This window comes from Protomyctophum bolini (genome assembly GCF_963924005.1).
Source record: "Protomyctophum bolini genome assembly, chromosome: 16".
Taxonomy (NCBI): domain Eukaryota; kingdom Metazoa; phylum Chordata; class Actinopteri; order Myctophiformes; family Myctophidae; genus Protomyctophum; species Protomyctophum bolini.
In genome coordinates this window covers 23,967,365-23,989,895 of record NC_137877.1, presented here as the reverse complement: position 1 = coordinate 23,989,895, position 22,531 = coordinate 23,967,365, and the positions used below count along the sequence as shown (strand labels likewise).

Sequence of the window (22,531 nt, the reverse complement as noted above, 5' to 3'; positions counted from 1 at the left end):
CCTGTGAACAAGATTTTCAAGTGCCTTGGTCCAGAAAAGGTTGGGAACCACAGGATTGGGTAGCCTACTTTAAGTAGATTTTGATGTCAGTACTTTTACATTATTGTACATTTTGAATTCTGGACTTTTTACTTTTATATGGATTAGGCCTATTTCTACATTGAAGTAATGATACTTTTACTTTTGAGTACATTTGAGTACTTTTTCCACCACTGTTGATGACGTATTTGATTTGCACAAATACAGTAGGCCTATACATAATATTATGTTAGTTGACTTAGTTCTATCCATAGGAAAGGTGACAGATAGTTGTGCGAACTTGTGCCAGACATGTTTCTCCCAATTTAATCATTATGCCAATACCCAATTTCCCCACATGCAGTCCGTGTCACTGCAACCTTACAGTGGGAGGGTATAGATTATACACAGTTATATGTACAGTATGTATAGTACAGTTGTATGGCTCCTCTAACATGCAGCTGCTTCTTTTCACCCAATCTGAGATTCCCATGATTCGCATCAGTAAAGGAAAAACAGTCTTGAGAGACTACTTTTCACCTCCAAATTGTATTTGATGTGTTTATAAGAAAGAAGAAAATATGGGATAATGTTATTGTTATTGTGAACATGTGAAATATTACAGTAACTGCTCTTTAGACAAATAAATAAACGTAAATGGTGAATTTAAACTGCAGAATTGTTAATAAATCAGATGAACAAGGAAGAGACTCCTGTTTTACCCCCCCCTCTATGGTTTTACCTGGCTGATCAGTATCTGTTGTACTACGCCACACCCCCGGGGTGTGTACCAATCCTGAAATAAGGGTAGATCTTTAGATTTGACTGCCAACTAATTTTGCCTCGCTTCCAGGACAATTTAAGCAACTTAAGGACTGTTCTCCCCTATATGAACATATAAGAGAACCCACGCGTGCATACTTACTCCTCCACATTGCCATTGCCAAGAGAATCCTGTTGGGAAGAATATTGTTAAAATCCTTATGAGGGCGCAGTTGAGTCTAAAGGGGACTTGTTGAACTGATGCACGTATGATTACTTCCTGTTCCGGTCCGTACAACATTTACTCTCGGGCTGTTGCTTCAGTGCACCGGCTTTTCATTTCATCACCAATGACCAAACCACGCACCACTGTCATACGAGGATGTGACGTTTACTGCGATCATTTTCGCTTAATATAGAGTTGGCAAATACTTACAGTTACATGCCGACATTGTTTTTGGCGACTGTATTGATTAACAATCTACTGCCTAGTGCCTGGAGTGTCACCTTGAATGCTATTGTGTGGCTAAATCTAGCTCGTAAGCCCGCACACTTGCCGATTTTGCTTTTTTCTTTTCTGTGACATTCGTATACCGGTAAATGATCTCATGTCACCTTTTATCTGATTATTTTTTGTTTTCGACAATTTAACCATGGGTGTTGTTCTGCGGAACATCCAGAAGGTGGTGCCGGTTCGCCGCGCCAGGCTGCGTAAGGACGTGGACACACTGAGACACATCCTGGGCGTCCAGAAGTTCGACCTGGGCATCATCTGCGTGGACAACCGCAGGATACAGCACATCAACCACATCTACAGGAAGAAGAACGAGCCCACTGATGTCTTGTCCTTCCCATTCTACGAGGTAGCAGTCTTTGCGTTGGTGGGGGAGTACTCGAATGTTTGTTTTTTTATTACTGCAATGATGTAGAAATTCACAAGTAAAAGTCCAGAAGTAAAAAATGTCTTGAGTAAATGTACAAGTATTGGTATCAAAATATGCCAAAAATTAAAATTCTGCAGAATGTCCCAATTTACTCAGTTTCAAATGTATAAAGATCTTTTGAAATGGCAGATCTACAAGCTGTAAACTTAGATCTGGAAATACTGGGGGTTCCCGGGGGAGGGTAGCCCCTCTCGGAACCCTCTGTAAAGCTTTTATGAAATTTGGATTTTAACGAGTCTACAAAATGTCAGAAACTTCAGTACCATTTGGGTTCTGCTTGTGGGGCTAGGGGGAGGGGGGGGGGGGGGGGGGGGGGGGGGGGGGGGGAGAGTTCCAGACCCACAGGAACCGGCCTGGTTCCGGCGGGCCGAAACTGTAGAGAAATGACAGTTACCATGTGGGGGTCCCTCTACTGTACTGTACTGTCACTGTACTGGCACACCCGAAAGCAATATATAAAGTTAATACATTTGTGTGTGTGTGTGTGTGTGTTAGGTTGCGCACAGGTGGTGAAAAACAACCATGCTGTTTTTGTGCTCATACCCACCCAGACACCCACCCACCCAGACACCCAGCCAGCCAGCCACCCACACACATAGCTCCGTAAGGGAGTGGTTGCACCACTCAAAAACAAACCAAAAAAACTCAACATTGTGCTCGAGTAGTTATTGTAGTAAATGTTCTTAGTTACTTTAAACCACTGTCAATGATTCTCAACCTTTTAAATTTTATATCGACGTAGAGATAGGGTCTGTTTGAGAGCACTGCCTCCAAGATTTTTCAAGACAAAACCGTCCTAGTGCAAAGAACTTACAAATCAATGGAGGTGAATAGTCATTATATTCAAGAAACCATTATTGAATCAGCATACATGCATCTCTCAGGATCTGCGGCCAGGCAAGCTGCCCTGTACTGTTCACAGAGACGAGCTGAACCTTGGAGATGTGTTTTTGGGAGTCGAGTTCCTGATGAAACAATGTCAGGAGGAATCCTTGGATTTACACGGAGTTCTCACTGTGAGTACTGATTATTTTATTTGTTTAACCAAAAATGTAGTTTAATGTAGTTGTTCTCAAACCCCGGGCCACATTTTTATATATGTATATATTATATATGTGTATATATATATATATGTATTTGGCATAATATCTATTTGGCAGCAGAACATCTGAACATATTTGGTGCCAGGGGGCAGGAACGAGTTGTCAAAATAATTCAAAATGTACAATTATATTATAATTACTGTTAACAATTGTTCAAAAATAGCCTCACAACGGGTCCCATTATCCCATAGCGATGCGCCATGAGCTTGTAGATCAGCTATGTTTGAATATTTTAAAGTATAGGGTTCAGTTGATTTGTATGCTATAACTGGGTGTGGCAATGAGCAACAGACCAGTGGAAGCAGCTCGTCTCTCAGATGACGATGCTATAACCTGGTCCTATTTGGTTGGGGGCCCCCTGGTACCCCCTCAGTACCCGGCCCTGGTGGTCTCCGGACCCAACTTTGAGAACCACTGTTTTAATGCTTCTTTATAAAAAACAATATTCACATTTGTTAACTTTATCCAATTGGTCCACTGCTCTCCTGACACAGGTTGTCACGGCTCATGGGATCTGTCACCTGCTGGGATACAGACATGAGACAGATGAGGAATGGACTGAAGTAAGTATGAAACATGTATGTTGCTATATCAGTGCTCAAACGTTTTCACTCAAGGACCCCCACAATTATATGTATTGCCTGCAGACCCCCATCCCATCTACAAATATTTTGTTCCAGTTAACCCCAGAAGCAAAGATTTGAGATTAAAAGGTTCAACTTTTCATGATTTTTCAAAGAATAGCCGAGCTTGCTATTTTTGAATAGTATAAAATGACAGCTTCTTTCCCAGTTTAAATAGTAGGGCACTTTAGAGGCTTCTTGTTGCCCGGATCAAATAATGTCCCATGGGGGTTATTTTTAACCATAAGATAGTTAGTTCAAAAGTTCAAAAAGCTTTTTCTGTTATCTCCATCTTATGGTTTGTTTGGGGGGTAGGGGTAAGAAAGGGTTAAAATGAACCCCATGGCACATTAATTGACCAGGGAAACAAGACAAAATCTTATCTAGACACCATTAAGGTCCTAAAAAACATGTGGTATAAAAGAATACAAAACATTTTGTTCAAAGAGAAGTATAGATGGGATTTGAACATTTTCTGGTCATTTTTCACTTTTTCTGTCCAGAAATAAAGTCAAGATGTGCTTGAATCTTAATAATAACCACTTCCAATTAATTCATTGGGTCCAAATTATATTAATTTGTCTCTGTATGTTTAGTTCAAGAGTTATGGTATTTTGTGTTAGCTCCATTGTGTGGTTAATTTTGGGGGTAGGTGTAAGAAAGGGTTAAAAATAACCCCCATGGGACATTTGATCCTGAAGAAATCATAACTAGACACCATAAGGGTCCCAAAAAAACCATGTTACGAAAACATGTCACTCGGGTGCCTCTAAAGTGCCCTACTAAAATGGGTTGATTGGAGATGGCAGCACTCAGCTAATTTAATGAGCCGTTTGTGCTTCATAAGATAGTGAGGGCGGAGATGAGAATGGAATACATGAAATTTAAGTTATGCAGCTGAAACATTGTTCCATGATTTGCATAAATTAAGTACTCTCAATATACTGTGTTTTTAAGTAATTTTTTCTTTGTTTACAGATGCTACAGAGGGAGAGTTACATTCTAAGCGAGTACAACAAGCTCACAGGCCGACACCTGGAGCCACTGACCAAGAGATGTAGCCAAAATAGTTGACAACTACTTCAGTCACAATGGATGCATTAATGACCGTACATACACTGTTATCTTGGACCAGTAACTTGAAGTGTTTTGCCATGAGCTGTGAACTAATCATTGAAATATGTTTAAACAAACCCAAATGGCCTTTACTTACGGCAATTACAAATGTTTAACTTCTTTTCTTGTTTCACAAATTATGCTTTTAAATGTTTTGTGGGGAAGAAATCCTCAAGTATCTTTTCACTAGTCTTTTATTAAAATCTGCATATTAAATCTGCATGTTAGGAAGTCAAATGCTGTATGAACAGGTAGAAAAAGCTGTCCAACGTTGCTTCACAAATACAGTATGCACACTTGACATGGCATCAGGGGCACGTTTGGGAAGGTGTGACATTTCAGAACTAGATTTGAGGACTTATTTCCTGAATTGTTTGTCCATAGGCATGTAACGATACAATCAACTCATGATAGGATACGTATCATATGAGGTTCACGATACGATTTCACAATATTATTTTCCAGACCAATGACCAAAAAATTAATCTCCCCCCCCCCCAAGCTTTTTTCAAAATTGCAAAAGTAGCATTACTTTTCATGTAAAATTACTTAATTTCTGTAAACATGCTTTCATGTTTAAAGTTAAACCTAGTTCGAGTTAACATTTATTCTTTGATGGCATCTTAGGATAGATGTAGCTCTCATTTCTCTCCGAAAGCATGTGAATATGATCACACTAGCCCCCAAAAAAGAAAATCGATACATTTCGTCGGGATATAATAGATATATCGTTACATGCCTATTTGTCCATGACAAAGCTGGGTAAACTAACTTGACACAGCCGAAACAATCCCGCTGGGCCCAAACCATACTAATATGGTGCATAGTGGGCATTTCAGTTCTGATTTTGTGTAACATATGGCAAGTAAAATGGTTACACAGAAATTGTACCTGCATTATTTATTTTTTTAACAAATACATTGTTGAAATAATTGGTAGTTTAACCTTTATCACTATTGTACAATATCCCACATATGACTTCTTGCTCTTCAAGCAGCAGAGCTGAATGACAATAGCAGATGAAGTCTTAAAATGTATACTGGTCATTAATACAGGGATGGAGAAACCTTCAGATTGTGTGGGGCAATCAAAGCTAGAATTTACAACTCTGCCGCAATAAATAGACAATGTTAGGCTTTAGAAGAGCAACCCTAGTTGATTTGCACATACTGTTTGAGGTTTCACAAACATTCTGAAGCAGTTGTGCAACTTTCAATGTAAAGCTCTGCGTACATAGATTCCTTAAGACAAAAGAAAACTTTAACTGGGAGGCACTAGGGTTTCCCCCTAGAGGAGTTTATAAAAGACAAGCCTCTTTTCCTCATAGATTTTAAAAAACATGGATAAAACAGACAATTAACATTACATGTGTAAAGCATTGTGAGCTCAAACAAATGCCCCACTGAAACTCTTAAGACAGAACCGGAAAGCTGAACAGAATTGGCCAGTTTGTGCCAGAAAATAAATATTGCACCACATGTATCCGAATACACAACCCTCTAACTCTAGATTATTTTATACTCCAACATAGAATATATCTTTATTCATAATTTATATTGGAAATTAAACATCTCAAAACCATACAATCCAAGGGGAACCACCTGATGTCGGCTGGTGAAGGTATGAATGACCCAATGAATGGATGGCAAGTTGAACTGCCAAGAAAACAGGTTTTTACTAAAGTAAATACAAAATATATATGCACTCCCAGAATGAGGAGGCAAAAGTCTGCCCAAAAGAAAACAAAATTGTACAGTATTTCTTTAAACTGTCTTGACAGTTTGCTGCCTGTGGTTTTCAGGAACAAGCTTAAAGTCTGGCTTCTAACGTTCTGCACAGGAAGGGAGAGTGCCTGAAGACGACCAAAATGGACGGCGATCAGTAGTACTTGAGTTCTTCTTTCACTGTAAGATTTGAATCCATCTGTTCACAGGATAGTTTGTTGCAGAGTGTTTGTGTGTGTTTAGGGTAAAGTAGCGTGGAATGCTCAAAGGGGTTGCAGGACGCTTCTTCCTGCCTCTGATGCTCCTCCGTTGGCCCCATTCCTCTCCATCTCAGATAACTCCTCAAACACATCCCTGAGGACATGATTTTAAGATTATTATCAAAAAAGGAAGTTGTAATGTTCAGGTTACTCCCCAATGACCAACTTCCAAACCTACCCTCCTATCTTGGTTAGGTTATATTTAAACGCATTTATACCTGAAGCAGATTGTAAAAAGAAACCTACAACCTAACCTAAGCTTTCTGAAAACCTTCAAATTCTTATTGCTACATATATTTATAGCAACAACTAATGAGACAGAGGTAGCTCCCGGATTGAAAGATATAACGTATAGGTTGAAACAGGACTACAGTATATAGACGAATTTAAAAACGGGTCTCATGGTCGCAGCTTACGTATTTCCTGTAGACGTAGCTGCCGGGTTTAAACCCTCACCATGCGCATCTCTTCCACTACAAAGAACGGTAGAGTAAGTGATGTTAGTCTGCCTCAAACTTACTACCTGCTTTTTACTAACACTAACATTACAAAGATGCTCAGAACCTGTGTAGTTTATGGCTTCTCCAACAATAGTGGCAACATTCCAAAAAGAAGGAAAAAACGAAATGTCAAAATATCCACCTCGGTAGCTGAGACCAGAGCCATATAGTAATGGTTGAGACGAAGCAGTGAAAGGTCCTGAAAGATACATAACTTCAGTCTTACCCAATCTTTCTGTTTTATGAACACAAGGCTGATGTACCGTACTTTAAACCTCATACTAAGCATTAAGCCAAAACAAATCTTCATTTTTCTACATTTAATTTGTCTACTCATCTCATTCAACAGACACTTGCAAAAGAGTATAGGCTATTTATTGATTGATTTAATACTTTATTAACGGGCCTAGACTTTTTCCATTGTGGTCTGTATAATATCGGAATCGGTCAGAATCAGTTTCGGCAGATATGACCCTGCAAATAATCGGAGATCGGTCATAATTTCATAATCGTGCACACCCAATTAATTCCTAATCATTATAATTCCTAATCATTATAATAAATAATATACAAATGTAAAGAATATATATGTATACAGACAAAAGGCATGCTGTACAGATTGGTAGGCCTATTGAAAAAAATAGCACTTTAACAAATAAGTTCTCACATGACGGAGTGGGGACGGGCGTGCGCACATGCATGCACACACAAGTGCAATTGTTATATGCGCGATTGAGCTATGCAATGTGCGACCCACAGCTGTAATTAATCGCGGACTGAGGATTACTGCATATTTGTGTGAGGGTACCTAGGGGACACGGGGAGAACATGCAAACTCCACACAGAAAGGCCTTTTCACCAACCCCACCTCGGGTATGGGCACTGATGATGCGGAGGAGGGAACACGCTCCCAGCGGGAATCGAACCCAGGACCTTCTAGCTGCGAGGAGAGTTCGAAATTATCTTGATACCACCACCACACTGGTCTTTGTGGTCAACACAGAAGCTGTTGAGGGTTGATTTCACCCCCCTGCGTGTTTATATCCATTATATAAGTAATGGTTATGGTTTTGTCATCATATAGCGAGCAATGCATAGCCTATTAGTGTGCCATTTGAACGGTATCCATTGTATCATTCCACTCCCCGTCAGAATCTCACTACCCACGGCCACCCGTGTCCCCGCTTCTACAGAGCGCTCCCCACACACACACCCCACCGCTTGTCCCGCTACAGATCACTGTCAGGAGAGTCCGCTGGCTACAGATCATGCTATAAAATGTAATACAATTACATAATACGGGGACTGGAGGGTTAGATTCTGAAGGTGGGGAAAACCATTGGTTCTGCTGGGACCGACACACGCTGCTCGTGTGCCCACACTGTGCAGTGCTATGAGCAGCAGCAGTGACACACATCGCAGCCCCTGATCATGTGTCATGCATACTTTATTTCGACTGATTCTTTTATCGTTTGGTGTTTTAATTTATTTGTAGGCCTAAAATTAATGAGGGGAAGGGGAGAATGTAACCAAGCCTGTAATCCCCTTTACTATACCCCTGTTACTGTAATCCAGATTACACATTTAAAAATGTACTGTAACACGTTAGTTAGTTTTTTTTATTGCTCCGATTATGTAATGGCGTTACAACCCTGATTGGCAGTATGGGTGTCCACCACCAGACTCCATAATCCAAAAATAAATCTGTTATTCCAGCAACTCACTTATTCATGTAGAAGAAGATGTATCCACTGCGGTCACGGTCCCGCTGGACAGTCGCTTCCAGTGTGCGCGACACATCCAGGTCATTGTAGGTCAACCACGACTGCTTCTTCATGTCGTACACGTCACTGATGTAATGACCTGTTTGGAGGACAAATTGTGTTTAGTTTGAGCCATCTCAAGTCAGTTCCCATCAGCTACAACTCTAAAACATTTCATAACGTCTGTGTAGTAAACTTGGTGAGGCCATTTCTTTCCCCGCTTTACATTCAGACACAGGCGTTCTTACCAGAGGATGAGCTGTTCCCGATGTGACTGACTACACTGATGAGTCTGAATGAGTTTGTCAGGTCTCCATTCTGCAAACAAGAGGGACAATTAGCGGTTACAGGGGAATTGTGTCATTTCAACCCACTAGAGGTGGATGGTGGTTGTGTTCACTTATTATACAAAAGAAAACACCTGGAAATATTGGATGTCAAATAATTTATTGCGGCATTTGGTCGACCATATGCCCATTTTGAAAAATTTACCCAGTGAAGGCCTCACAGGTCCATTTACATTAACAAAATTCCAGAGACCATTATAGAATCCTGTGCAGCCAACCACCTTAAATGAAATTCTGTCAAGGTATATGGGCCAGTTAGTGCTTTTGCTGTCTTGTCTGTCCCATCTCTCTATACTGGACAATCTGAGATGAAGTCTAATGTGAAGGGGGGCAAAATATATATAAAATGAAACCTCAACATTTCCTGACGATATTTCCAGATTTATGCTAGCATCAGTGGCCCTCCGCGGGCCAGCAGTAGGACGCCTGGACACGCCGTAAGGTCCTGTTTAAAGGCAGGGATTTTCAGAGTAAAATCTGCCTCATCTGCTGGGCACTATCGCCTATATTTTGAAAGATTCTGGGACAAAGTGTTAAGTTAACTTAACAAATATTTTGTGTGTAATATTTTTACACCCTGCAAATTAAAAAGGGCTTAAACTGTCTGAGTTGCTCCAGTGCCTTCCTTCCTCTTGCTACCTGTCCTGCCTCTGAGATGCGCCAGATTAGCCTACCACAGGCTTGAGGGTGGAACTCCCTCCTGATCAAATATTTTCTGGCAGTATATGAGCTACCAACCTCAGAATTCCTTTTTAGGTCCTCTGCCTCTGCATCAGTGTACTCCATATCAAGCACATCTTCATTTCCAGAGTCTTCATCTGAGCACAGCAGCAACTCTGGTGAAGTGTTGTTGAACTCTGGTGGGTCAGTGGAGTACAGTGTATGAACTTTGATGTGTATTTTGGGAGGGTCAGTGTAGAATAGATCACATGAAATCCCACAGAATCACCATAAACGAGCTACACTAAACTCATCTCTAATGATGGTGGGGTTATATTCTATAGTCTATACCTTGCAAACTCAGTTCCGTGGCCCTCCTCAGTTCTTCATCCTCTCCCATCTCTTTGGCCTCCTGTAAGAGGGTCAATGGAGACAGGGATTAAAGCAAAAATATTTTTTTCAATGATTTTGATTCGTGATACGTTGTAGGGGAAACCCCCAACCTGGTATATTTCTGATATTTAGCAGTTTTCTGCAGTTTTTCAAATAAGAAAACCAAGTCTGAATGGACAGTGGACACCAATTTCAAATTAACCAAACGCATTGGGGTGTGAAGAGCTCTAGTGTGGTAGCGGTCGGTCCAATTGACTGAATGGAGTGATAATCATAGAGGCGTTGGTGGTGAAAGAAGGCTCAGAGACTCAGACACAGGTTAAATCCATGCTAGTTACTTTTAATTCGACAAACGGAGCACAACATGATAGTTGCACACTGGTGTTTGTGCATGCCAAATTAAATAGCTGATATACAAGCTCATAGCGTGTCACATTCTTGATCTTGACACAATCACAATGTGAGCTTGTAGATCTGCCATTTACTCAGCGGCACAACACCAACATGCAACAATAGCTGAGGCCAACACTTCTGCGTCGGGTAACACAGCGGAGAATGGCACTGTGCGCAGCTGATCTTTGGCTGGGCAGTGGGGATTGACTACTATCAATGCTGCGGTCATGTCACCGCTACAGACTCCCACCCACCCCCCTTATTTAATTTTTCCCCGGGTCTGCACATGTCCAATATGGGATCCTCACAACGGAAATCTGTACCCAGGACGAAGAACTTTAATGCATGTGGAGAGCACATTGGTTCAGTCAGAATTGTCTTTTGAGTCCTGTTTTACAAAGTTATGTACTTACATGTTCCTGAAGGCTTTGTGCCAGGGCTTGCTGCATCTCCGATTCGAAATTGCTTTCCTGGTCGAAATTGTAGTGCTGCTGCTGGACCCAGTCCAACTCGCCCTGTTGCTGCACGCCGTCTGGAGTCTGGTTCTCCTTGTTCTCGTCCATGGTCAGGTCCAGGGAAGCCAGAACATCTGCAACAAGCAAATACACACGCATGTCAAGACTATTTTCTCCCGAATCAGCTAAACCATTTGTGCAAGATTTGGATTTAATTGATGTTGAAGAAATCTCCATTCATAGAAAGTTAAGCTAGGCTCAGATTTCAGGGTCCGCTCTGTACTTGGTCTGCTGTTTTTTTATTTATTTTTCTTGCGAGTCGTGACATGTTATGAGCTTGTAGATTTTATGTGGTTAAACTTTTAGTAATATACTGTACCTGCAGGCTGTTTGCTCTCCGTCTCCACCAGACCACAGGGATAGTCCAGCTCTGCAGAGTCAGCGTCCCCAAAGCCTGTGTCGGGACGGTTGGTTGGCTCATCCTCCAGAGGCGATTCAGCAGAGATTCCCGCATCCATTCGACTCATCTCTAACACTGCAGCCAGCATTTCATCATCGTTTAACTCTCGCGGATCATCTGTCGACCCCCGCTGAACGAACACACACAAATTGATGTAGTCTTATATTGAACTGATATGTTAAGAAGCAATTGATTTTGTAGAGAAAAGTCCTTGTGCACACCTACAAGGACAGGTGCATCAGAGCCAGCAAACAAATGCGAATCATGAGAAAAAAGGTCTTGTACACAGTCTTCACTTATAGAGCAGCAGTTTATTCAGCCGAGTGACAACGTTTCGGTCTAAACGACCTTCATCAGGTCGTTTGGACTGAAACGTTATGACTCGGCTGAATAAACTGCTGTGTGCGGGACCTCCTTTTTCTCAAGAAGCAATTGATTAAAAAATGCAAATGGTATAGTGGGCTTATGCCCTTTGCACCAAAATAAAACCGAACACAAGTGGATACAGGGAACGAGGTCAGGTCACTTGGCACCAGGCAGATACAGATATAAGAAACTTCTAATCATCTAATCTGGCAGTACACCCACCTCTTCTGGCCGATCATCCTCGTCAGGAAGGCAGTCGCTTAGGTGTCGCTTGCGGCTCACATTTGTCTTCTTGTTCAGCTCCTCTTCACTGTCCGAGTCCAGGAAGTTGGAAGTACAGCTGGAAGTGGCTATTTTACCACCAGCCCTCCTGCGCGCACGCGCGCGCACACACACACACACACACACACAAAATATATATGACTGGCTCTTGTGGACACTCTAAATAATACCAGTCACCATATAGTTACTAGGATTAGCATACATTTAATCATCCATGTAAATGGTGCAAGCATTTACCAGAGAGGTGCTGAAGATGAATTGACTGACTGAGAGGTCTTGAGTGTTCGGGACCTTGAATAAAAAATAAATCACGGGGTCAGAATCCATGCCATTTTCTTTTCTTTCAGACACCAAACTATGCTATTATGAGAAGGTAGGTAGGTAGCAAGCATTTAGATGTTGATATGTGTGCGTGTGCGCGTCCTTACAAGGCTGCCTGGGCACTCCAGCACAGGCTGAGAGGGGGCCGCGTGGCTTCTGTGCAGTGGGATGAGAGGGTCAGGTAGCGGGGAATCATCACCTGTTGTCCCAGCTTGCTGTTCGTAGACAGCGAGGCGTTGAAGCTATAACGCTTCAGGTGGAGGATGAGCACCCTGTGTGTGGTTATGGAAGTGTGAGGGAATGATTAACCCATTCTGACCTGATCAGATTAAAAAAATGTCTTTGATTTTTCAAAAATAGCAGACCTACAAGCTCGTAGCGCGGCGCGCTATGAGCTTGTAGATCTGCTATTTTTCAATAGCTAAAGCATAACATAATGCTAACACCAAAAGGGGTTCTCGCCCAAAATGGGTTAAAAACAGGTGAAACTGACATTTGATTTCTATGCAAAGTCGTGGCCCCATCACTGTATAGAAAATATTTGAATCAACAGATAAATACTGTATATATTGTAGCATATTATGAATGTTATGGTGGAACAATAAAGCAAAGGATAGAATTCAGGACACGATATATTCAATTTAAGCGATTATGGGTTCTGTTAACCCATTCTGACCTGAGATCAGATTCACACAAGGTTTCCACTAGGACACACACTGGTCTGATTAACCCATTCTGACCTTAGATCAGATTCTAAAAAATGTCAGTCGTTCTTCAATTTTTCAAAAATAGCAGACCTACAAGCTTGTAGATCTGCTATTTTTAAATAGCTAAAGCATAACATAATGCTAACACCAAAAGGGGTCCCCGTCTAGAATGGGTTAAGTGAGGTCTGTACCTGGGCAGTTTGCTGAATTTATGCATCACTGTAGCCGATTTCCCATTGCACTTCTCACACGAGTACTCGATTTCTTCCATCTGTAAAAAAGGATGTTGTTATATTAACCCATTTTGGCCTGACGCCGATTCTAAATCCTGACCTAAGTTTTTGAATACTGTACATACTGTACAGACCCCCAAGAGGGGTTCCCATCCAGAAGGGTTATAACGCCAAAAGGGGTTCCTGCCCAGAATGGGTTAACTCCCCATTCACAATTTTAAATAACTTTATTATGTTAGTATGTATGCATGGCTTGCATGCACCTATAACACTGAGACTTTAGAGACATTCTACACAAAGTTGGTCAATGCAGAATTTAGTGGAAACTACTGATTTATAAGGCATTTATAGAATCGGCCTCAGGTCTTAATGGGTTAAAACAAATTACTATTATCCGGGTTACGGGTTCATGCCTCACCCTGAAGAAGAGATCCAGAGAGTCCTGGATGGAGCGCAGCGGGAGGGTATTCTTTCTGCGCGGCAGATCGATGGAGAGGTCATTGAACTGCTCCCTCTTAGTCACCACCTCCCCACAGCTGCAGCACACATATTCAGGTAAGAAAATATATATATTTTTTTTTACAACAAAGAATTTAGCAAGGAATGCTCAAAGATGGTAATTCCAAAGAGGGAACAGGTCTCACCATTTGCAGGTGATGGTGTGCTGCACCTCAAACTCCATGTTGACCACCACAGGGCAGGTGTAGATGCGGGATGTGTCGGCGTCCTCGCTGGGCTCTGCTTTGGCGAGCGGTGATGTCGCTGCCGTCTGCTGGGCATCGTCCCACACTGCAGACGAGGACGCCGCCACTTCATTTCTCCAGCTCTTGTTCATCTTCTCCACGTCCTCCTTCAGCTGGTCCAGACACTGGCTCAGAAACTCATGGGCATCCTGGGAAGACAGTTCAATAAAAGGCTAAACGATAATTGAAACAAAAAGCAAAAGTTGCAGAGAACAATCACAGAACTTTGCCCAGGCACTACTAAGTAGTAGTGCATGTTTCCAGAGATGTTACTGTTCTTACATTTTACATGTATCCAGAGATGTTACTGTTCTTACATTTTGCATGTATCCAGAGAAGCGCTCGGCCGTGGCAGAGATGGCACTCTTCACCTTCCTCAGGAGGTTCTCCTTCGTCTCTGGACAGCCCACATCCTTCTTTGCCATGAGGTGGGCAAAACGCCTAGAAGGATGAAATAAACCAAACTGAAGTTGCACTGCTTCCTGAAACCTAGATTTTACTAGTGGCTTTTTATGAACTGTGTCTCTACTGGAGGATTTAAGTAAGAGATAAATAATTAAAACAATTAAATGTGACCCAATAATAAAAGTGTATTATGCTTATTGCTTAAAGATGGCGTTTACTTTTTCTGTTTTGTATGTGCTTATGGTGTTACCATTACTCTAATAGACGACCCAGGTATGGTATTGAAGTATGTCTTCCTTTTCAGGACTGTCAAATCACATTTTACTTATTTTCTGGGGCCTGAAACATGGTTTACACAAGTGTGGAAATGCATACGACAGGCCTTTGCATAGCTGGCAGAACCGCAGATCCCTGGTTTAAATACCCCACATTGAGTCAATGAGCTACTGGCATGTTCTACAAGCAAAGCATTAAAACATTTGTGTCGTGCTACCTGAGCAGTGCGTTGATGGGCACCTTCTTCCAGGGGATACCTTGTCTTAACATATCATTATTGAAGGAGGGGAGGCTGAACAGAGACTGCAGGATGGCGTTCATGTAGCACGTGTTACCAAGGTTGGAGAACCTACAGCAAGTTGAGCGGGGAGGATTAGGCAACACAACAGTACATGTTCTCAACAGAATTACACAGCTGAGCTTTATGAGAACACCCACCCCACCAATTTATACATTTATAATAGACAATTTCTGCTGTGGTACTTCTAGTGTGTATTAATGTGCTATGGATGTGAACTAGGCACAGGACAACATGAACATGTCAGAAGTATCCTTCCCCAAATCATTCATACAATGAAAATATTCCTTAACATTTCTGTGCCGCCAGCGAACGTGTAGTTAAGCTGTGCCAGCCGATCAAGTGATTTTTCATCATGTTGAGCAGCCAGAAGACCACGCTGTTTTCCTTTCGCCAGAAAGGTATACAGGTCGGGAGCGATCCGAGACAAAGTCACAAATAACATCCGAACATTGGATGAATCAGGATTACCATGGACAGCGAACATAGAAGCGGAGCTACGGGGCTTTGAAAATCCTACTTTTAACCGAGATAAATGGAGTGGTTGCAAAGATCCCATTGCTGGTGGTGACTGAGGCGTTGCATAGCAACCAGACCAGATGTTAAAAATTGGCTTTGGGCCCAACCAATTCATATATGGAATTAACGGGGGGTCCGGGTGTGTCTCTTGAGAAGGCAAGAAATGCGGATTGGCAGAGCTATGGAAACCCTCTCTGATGTACTCACCCTTGCAGAGGGGGCTGGGGCTGAGCCAGGGTCGATGGTCGTTGCTTGTTCCAGCCACCGTATTCCAAGGATGAGCGCACTTTCTTGAATGGAGTGGAGTGGATGGGCTGCATGAGGCTTCTCTTGGCTCCAGGATGTGCACTGGATGGCCTGAAGGTCAAGGAACAGAGAGGACATGCAGATGAGTAAATGTTACCGTGAATGTTAACTGTTTAACTGAAACGTCCTGTCATCGAGTAATATTTTCTCACAGCTTTACAGTTTACTGTTCAAATATTGTGGTGCCATCATCAGTGACTTGTCCCAAGACAATATGTCTAAATAATATATTTGTCAATAAAAAAAACAATTCTGGTTCTAAAACTGACAAAATGGTAAACGGTGCATTTATATAGCGCCTTTATCCAAAGTGCTTTACATAGATTGTGCATAACAATCACACACACCGTCATACACCGATGGCTTCGACACTTATATTTTCTCCGATTATGCTGTCGGGGAGCTTTTTGGCACTTGGTGACAAAACCCCTAATCCGACACAAGATCGGGCTTTGATCGCCAAAGTTTTGCTCGCTGTCTGTGAAAGGCTCTGCGAGAAGATCCAGTGGCGATAAAAGCGCTCGCCAATGCCTTCCCAAGCACTTCTGAATATCTAGCAGGTTTGATATTTGACTCTTGCAGACTGGACATCATACAGTATGAACAGGGTTGCGACTGCACCCCGAGAAGGTCCATATTACAACCAATGAGAGCACAGGACAGCTGTGCCCAGACAGAAAGTCTGTCTGTCTGTCTGTGGGTAAATTCAGTCATACATGTTGGTAGCTAAATTAGCCTATAAAACCAACGCATCTCACTTGAATAATGTTGATAAAGCCGTGTTGGAATCTACGTTGCAGCACAAACATTTTACCACATGCGCTGTGTGTGAGCACAGATACTGAGAGAGACACAGAGCAAGAGACATAATTATAGTTATATTCTCTGTGTGTGCTCGGGCTTGGTCTCGCGCATGTCTCACGGGATCCTGCAAGTACGTGAGACGAATGAATTGGAGAGAAAAAAAACCTATAGGCCTATGTATCGGGTCTGGATCGCATCTTGGTACTCTTGCAGTGTGTGATCCCTAGTCGGCGATCAATCGTTTGGTGTGAAAGCCACAAAGATATGACCGCTGATTTAAAAAACAAAACTAATCTGTATACATAACGATCTGATGACTCCCCGACAACTATAAAAGTCCTACAGTGTGTAGGGGCTATAACTCTGGGGGAGCCCGGAGATCGAACTGGCAACCTCACGGTCCCCATCCGGCCGCTCTACCCCTGAGCCACTGCCGCTCCTCAACTACAACAATTACATACAGCCAGGGAGTTCATTGCAAAATCATTCATCCATCATCAATTGCAAATTTGCAACAAACCCAGCACTGTTGAAATGTCATATACAGATCTTACCTGTCTAAATAGGAGCTGTAGTCTTTAGTCACTGATCGGCTACCATAAAATGATGTGGATGTGGGCTGGAGAGGGGTGGAGCTCAGTGGAGCTAATGGTCAAGACACAAAAGGAAGGATGGTTCAAATGTCTCACAATAAACAAAATTCAATTAACAGCTCAATTACTGCCATTAAAGTTTCTGTAATAGAAAATGTAATAATTAATATTTTGGTACCTGAGCTACGGTTCTCCTCCACTTGTTTAAGTTTCTCTTTGCAGCTTACCAGGTACTTCCGGGATGGGTCTGAAGTTGCCTTATTATTGCTGAGGGTAAAAGAAAACTTTGTGATACTGTGAATGATTTACCATAATTGTGTGTGATATTCACCAGTTAAATCTTACCAAAAGAACACACATGCTGACATTTTGATTCTTCACATGTTACAAAATTCCAAGTCTCGTCCCCCTTCAGCTCTGGTCAGTTTTTGAGTCGAGCATATGCAGGTGTTTTTAATCATTACATTTATGCTTTACCTTGACGAGTCATTTTCCTTGGGATAGTCCTCACTGTCAGTGGTCAGCAATCTCTTCCTCTTCTCACTCCTTAAAAAAGCAAACATACAGCATATGTAATGAAGCCACGGTGCAGCAAACACTCAGCCTGCAATTACATTAATTTCCACATTGGTACACTAGCTAAATTGCATTGATCGGTGGCAAATATATATAAATAAGTCAAATACATAAACTAACCTGTTTTCCGAGAGGCCTGTGCGGCTCGGAGTGGAGGTTGCTCGGCTGGGGCTGCCCAAGGGCTTCCGCGGTGTGGCGTCTTCCCTACCGTCCACACTCTGCCGCCTCGGGGTGGTCTGATAGAAAGGTTTTTAATTTACAAGTAGGAAGAAATAGCTAGATCCACCATGAGTACAAATGTGGAAAGAATGTGCAAAAATGATGCTTTGTTTGGTTATAATAATAGTTCTGTAACCTTGAGCTGTTTAGGGGGGGGGTATTCATTAACTCTACATCTGCACGCCATACGTGAAATTCATCCCCTGCATTCACCCATCCTAACTATAAAGAGCAATGGCCGCTATTAATACAGCATCCAAGGAGCAGTGGGTTAGATAGGTTGTCTGACTCTGATTTCCAGGCAACCACTTCTACTATATCTACTATTCCCAAACATACATACCTGTCTTTCTCCAGATGGACTCGTCTCATTTTTGACAGGCCGGGTTCCCAGTACGAAGCTTGCGCTGCCATGTGCCATTTTTAAAACTGCAAATACAATTCAAATAAAGTTTATTAAACAACCGAAGACAGAACTGACAGGAAAGAGTCTAATTTATTTTTGTTCTGCATTTTAGGATATTTCAGTAATAATAGAAATTATAAAAAATAAAGACAGTAGGCTATAAATAAGAAAGACGGCTCTGCACACCGTCTATCTATCCCTCCAAACTTTGTGGGAGCAAAATTATGGATTTAATAATAAACTTTATTTATAATATAGCACCTTTCATGACATAGAAATGCTGCGCAAAGTGCAGAAAAAGAGAAAAACTAAAACAAGCAAAAAGAGTAACATTAAGACAAAACAATAGCGGTTTTAAAATCTCAACTTTTTAGTTGAGCTTTTAAAACCAAGAGTTAAGTGGTGGGTTTTGAGCATCCGTCTTGAAATTAACATCTTTTTCCCCCTCACAATCATTATTGCAGGATGTGTACAAGACACTGTGTGGGCAACAATTTGAGGCCATGCAAAATAATACTTTGGTCTCCGATTGGCTGTCATTTTTGTGCTGAGTAGGTAGGGATTCATTTTTTTATTACTTTTTTTCCTACGTCAATGATGGATAGGCATCTTTTTTAATAAGTTCAATATTTGCCAGAGTATAGCTAGCTAGTGCTACAGGTTAAAAGACAAAAAACATAGCTAACGTTAGCTAGCTAGCTCACACACACTACACACCGTGTAAGCTCACAATGCGGACGCGTTGTGAGCTTGCAGAGCGGCTATTTTGGGTGTGCGGTACCACCGCCGCGCAACGAAGTCGAAGTATAGGCACAATCTTAAATAAAATGAGAACGTGCAGAGACTCATTAATTTCGAGTGGAGAGGTACACTGCATGCTGAATGCTGAGTGAAGTGAACCGTTCCGAAACAGATACGCGGCGGCCAATGTCATGTCACGTATGTATACAAGTGTTGGGCTTAATTCTTATATGTTCATGATTTCATCCGAGAGACCGTCACACACGCCCCCCCCCCCCCCCCCCCCCCCCCCCCCCGCACGTGATATTTTAGATGAAAGAACTTTATTTTGACTTCGCACGACAGGTGGTCTCACCAAAGACCTTCATGGTTGGTCGAATTCTGACCTTTTTCCCCCCCACCAAATGCCAATAAAATGATTGGTCGGCAATCGGAGACCAAACTATTATTTTGCTCGGCCTGATCCTCCTTGTGGATCGCTGCAGTATGTAGGCGTTGTTCACTACCTTGTTTTCCTTGCTTCACCTTCTCCAAGTATTCTTTGGTCTTCTGGGTCAAAGCAGGGGGCATTTTATCCAGGGTGATATTAATGGCATCCTTTAAAGTGAGCGAGATTCGGTTCTGGTTCTGGGAAATGCTCTTCACATTCTGGTTGAGCTGAGGAAAAAGTAAACAATTATGACAGATGCCGGTCGAATGTCACTGTTGTGCTTGCTAATGGCATGTCTACAAGCAAAAAATAAAAAGCCGTTACAGCCTCTTTTCATTGTCTGCATTGTCTTTTTGTCAAATCACGTTTTGACACATTTGATTTTTTATATAACCGCATGCGTGTGTACACGCACAAACACATATGTATACACACACACGTGTACAAAGACAAATCCCACATAAAACCTATTCTAGGGGGAACAGTCGACCAAAACATCAGATATATAACCTCACATGTTGTTACAAGCTTGTAGTTTGACTATTTTCATCAAAGCGATTTGGCGTTATTTGGTGGGGGGCAGGGACGGATGGACAGAGTGGGCTAAATGCAGAGCCCTGGGGGGCAGACCCCCACCAACTAAGTATGTAGGTATATAGGGTTTAAGTTTGTTGATAAGGACAATAATGGTGTAAATTCCATTATAAATATACCTGGAAAGTTTTACCAACACCACAATTTAATTTGATGCACAGGTTGATTTTGCTGTCTTTCTCCATCATCTCGAAGGTCCCTTCTCTCCACCTGCAGGTACCTCCTATGCCTATGCCGTTAAAGCGTATCTTGACAGTAGATCCACTGGAAAGCTTGGGCATGGCCATGGCTTGCTGTCTGGGTGGCACACAGAGGCTGATCCAACAAATCCTAAAACCCATAAAAAATTAAGATGCATGAATAAAAGCCATGTTTGCAAGCTATTACATACAGTCAAAGTGACATCAAGCTTACGCTGTTTTGAGCTTGCACCGCACGCAGCACGGAAAATATGAAATGCCTTTTCCTAGCGGCTAACAAAAGCCACCTAGGTTAAAAGTTGCACAGTAACACCTACTACGGCGATACATCCTCAGGTACAGACAGTGTGGAAGGGAAGACTAAAATACCAAAGTCAATGCAAACTCAAAACAAAAACAACGTTGAAATCACACTAATCACACCCCTCAAATCCGACAAAATGAGATGCTTCCCAGTGTACCGGTAGATGCTAGCTGGCTAACAAGTTATCACATCTTAATACATAATGATAACACTTTATGGCCAATGTTATGTTGAGCAGTAGCAGCATCACAGCCTGTGTTGCCGTTAGCCACAGCTAGCATACATGACTATGTAACGTTAGCCATCACACACACACACACCGTACGGCTCTATTGGCTAATGTTAGCTATACACAGTTACACACTGTCAATTAAACGACAGCTAAATGTATTTAGCGGTCGTTTAATTCTCGAACGGGCAGCTCGCAGAGACGGTGACGTCAACGGTACGGAGGTACGGTGTTTTTGGAGCAGCCAAAGACAGCGAGCTAACGGCGGTGAATGGACGGGGGCCACCATTAGAGCAGAGTAGCATGAAAGCTAAGCTAACGGGGCTAATTGTGCGGCTGATTGTCGTTCGGGTCGGCGGTGGAAAACATTGTCCCAACACTTAATCTCCGCGGCGTCACGCGCGTGTTTTACCCGTGTTACTTGCTTGCTCCTCTGGGAAAACTTTTAAATCGCTGTAATTCCGATTGCCCGAGTTTTCGGAGGACAGAAAGTTGGGTTTTGCCGGCATTCACCTGCTCCTCTAGATGTGATGATGTTGTTGACAGACAGAGCGAGAGCGGTCCACACACACGACGCTTCGCAGGGCTACGCGATGATGGCGGGAATGGATTTTTACAGCGGAAATGACGTCGACTCTTCTTCTTCTTGTTGTTGATTTCCGGGAAGTGTGCTGCCCTCCACTGGTCTTATCATTAAAGTCCAGTGTCATGCAGGAACTGCAGAACTGCCTCAGAGGTTAATTGGTGGTTCTCACTATGGCCAAATAATGAAGAAACTGAAAAGGACTGCACTCCTGCCTCTGCCATCCTTAAGAATAGGGCTTGTCTTTCTGTGTTGTACTCACTACACTCTAAGAAAACATGTTTCACTGTATCTGGCTTTCCACACTGGCAGAGCCCTGTGTCGTGCTTCCCAATGAGAAACAGGTTCTTGTTTAAGCCACAGTGCCCCAGCCTCAGTCTGCATAGCTTTACTGCGCCTCTGCGTGATGCTGTAATACAGAAACATTCATTGTTCACTTTAGGTTGAACCTGAAAGTAATGTCTCCCCTTATCCTCCTTCTCCCATCCCCCTTGCCACTCCATTATCAGTCCCTCTTTGCTCAGTCCCCTAAGTTCCAGTTGGACATCTACTTCCCTACCCAGGCTTCTCTTGGCAAGGAGGTCCACCCTCTCGCTTCCTACCCCTGCATGCCCTGGGACCCAACAGAAGGTTACCTCGCTCGCCGTCCCAATTCTGCCCATGGCACACAGAATTTCCAGCACTATGTCCGGACGGGCCTTGCTTTTGCCCCCTCTCAAGGCGTCTAGTGCTGCAGCAGAGTCAGAGGCTATGACCACCTCTCTCGGTCTCCCCTGTCCCACCCACCTTACTGCCCAAAGGATTGCTAGCAGTTCTGTGGTAAAGACTGAGCTATTGTCTCTCTACTCTACTCCAGCTCCTGCTGTTCAACATAC

At 42.6% G+C, this 22,531-nt stretch overlaps 2 protein-coding genes across 3 annotated transcripts; one reads left to right on the top strand and one right to left on the bottom strand.

The window, feature by feature from the left end:
- Positions 1-1,103: 1,103 nt before the first annotated feature.
- Positions 1,104-5,040, top strand: ybey (ybeY metalloendoribonuclease). The gene is made up of 4 exons (XM_080786171.1): positions 1,104-1,643; positions 2,609-2,740; positions 3,322-3,390; positions 4,429-5,040. The coding sequence occupies exons 1-4, from the start codon at positions 1,434-1,436 to the stop codon at positions 4,522-4,524; spliced, it is 507 nt and encodes a 168-aa protein (XP_080642297.1). The 5' UTR covers positions 1,104-1,433; the 3' UTR covers positions 4,525-5,040.
- A 225-nt stretch (positions 5,041-5,265) lies between these two features.
- Positions 5,266-21,656, bottom strand: usp37 (ubiquitin specific peptidase 37). 2 transcript variants are annotated; one of them, XM_080786170.1, is made up of 24 exons: positions 21,587-21,656; positions 20,460-20,670; positions 19,823-19,973; positions 18,513-18,598; positions 18,071-18,186; positions 17,852-17,920; positions 17,553-17,641; positions 17,336-17,426; positions 15,879-16,028; positions 15,072-15,203; positions 14,491-14,614; positions 14,075-14,322; positions 13,849-13,966; positions 13,389-13,468; positions 12,598-12,762; positions 12,407-12,460; positions 12,110-12,257; positions 11,441-11,651; positions 11,020-11,195; positions 10,172-10,232; positions 9,899-10,017; positions 9,062-9,131; positions 8,775-8,913; positions 5,266-6,644 (listed from the first exon to the last, which is right to left on the bottom strand). In XM_080786170.1, the coding sequence occupies exons 2-24, from the start codon at positions 20,625-20,627 to the stop codon at positions 6,554-6,556; spliced, it is 2,856 nt and encodes a 951-aa protein (XP_080642296.1). In that variant the 5' UTR covers positions 20,628-20,670; positions 21,587-21,656; the 3' UTR covers positions 5,266-6,553. The 2 variants fall into 2 exon arrangements, with proteins under 2 accessions (XP_080642296.1, XP_080642295.1); XM_080786169.1 differs by having other exon boundaries at positions 21,486-21,639.
- Positions 21,657-22,531: the final 875 nt, after the last annotated feature.

What these genes read in the sequence shown, in the direction of transcription:
- ybey (XM_080786171.1), top strand. Translation starts at nt 1,434, where the DNA reads ATGGGTGTTGTTCTGCGGAACATCCAGAAGGTGGTGCCGGTTCGCCGC. An exon ending in TGTCCTTCCCATTCTACGAG is followed by an intron (nt 1,644 to 2,608) that starts GTAGCAGTCTTT and finishes TGCATCTCTCAG; the next exon opens with GATCTGCGGCCAGGCAAGCT. An exon ending in CAGATGAGGAATGGACTGAA is followed by an intron (nt 3,391 to 4,428) that starts GTAAGTATGAAA and finishes CTTTGTTTACAG; the next exon opens with ATGCTACAGAGGGAGAGTTA.
- usp37 (XM_080786170.1), bottom strand. Translation starts at nt 20,627, where the DNA reads ATGGCCATGCCCAAGCTTTCCAGTGGATCTACTGTCAAGATACGCTTT. An exon ending in CCCATCAACGCACTGCTCAG is followed by an intron (nt 14,615 to 15,071) that starts GTAGCACGACAC and finishes TCATCCTTCTAG; the next exon opens with GCGTTTTGCCCACCTCATGG. An exon ending in CTCTGGATCTCTTCTTCAGG is followed by an intron (nt 13,469 to 13,848) that starts GTGAGGCATGAA and finishes CCTTTTTTACAG; the next exon opens with ATGGAAGAAATCGAGTACTC.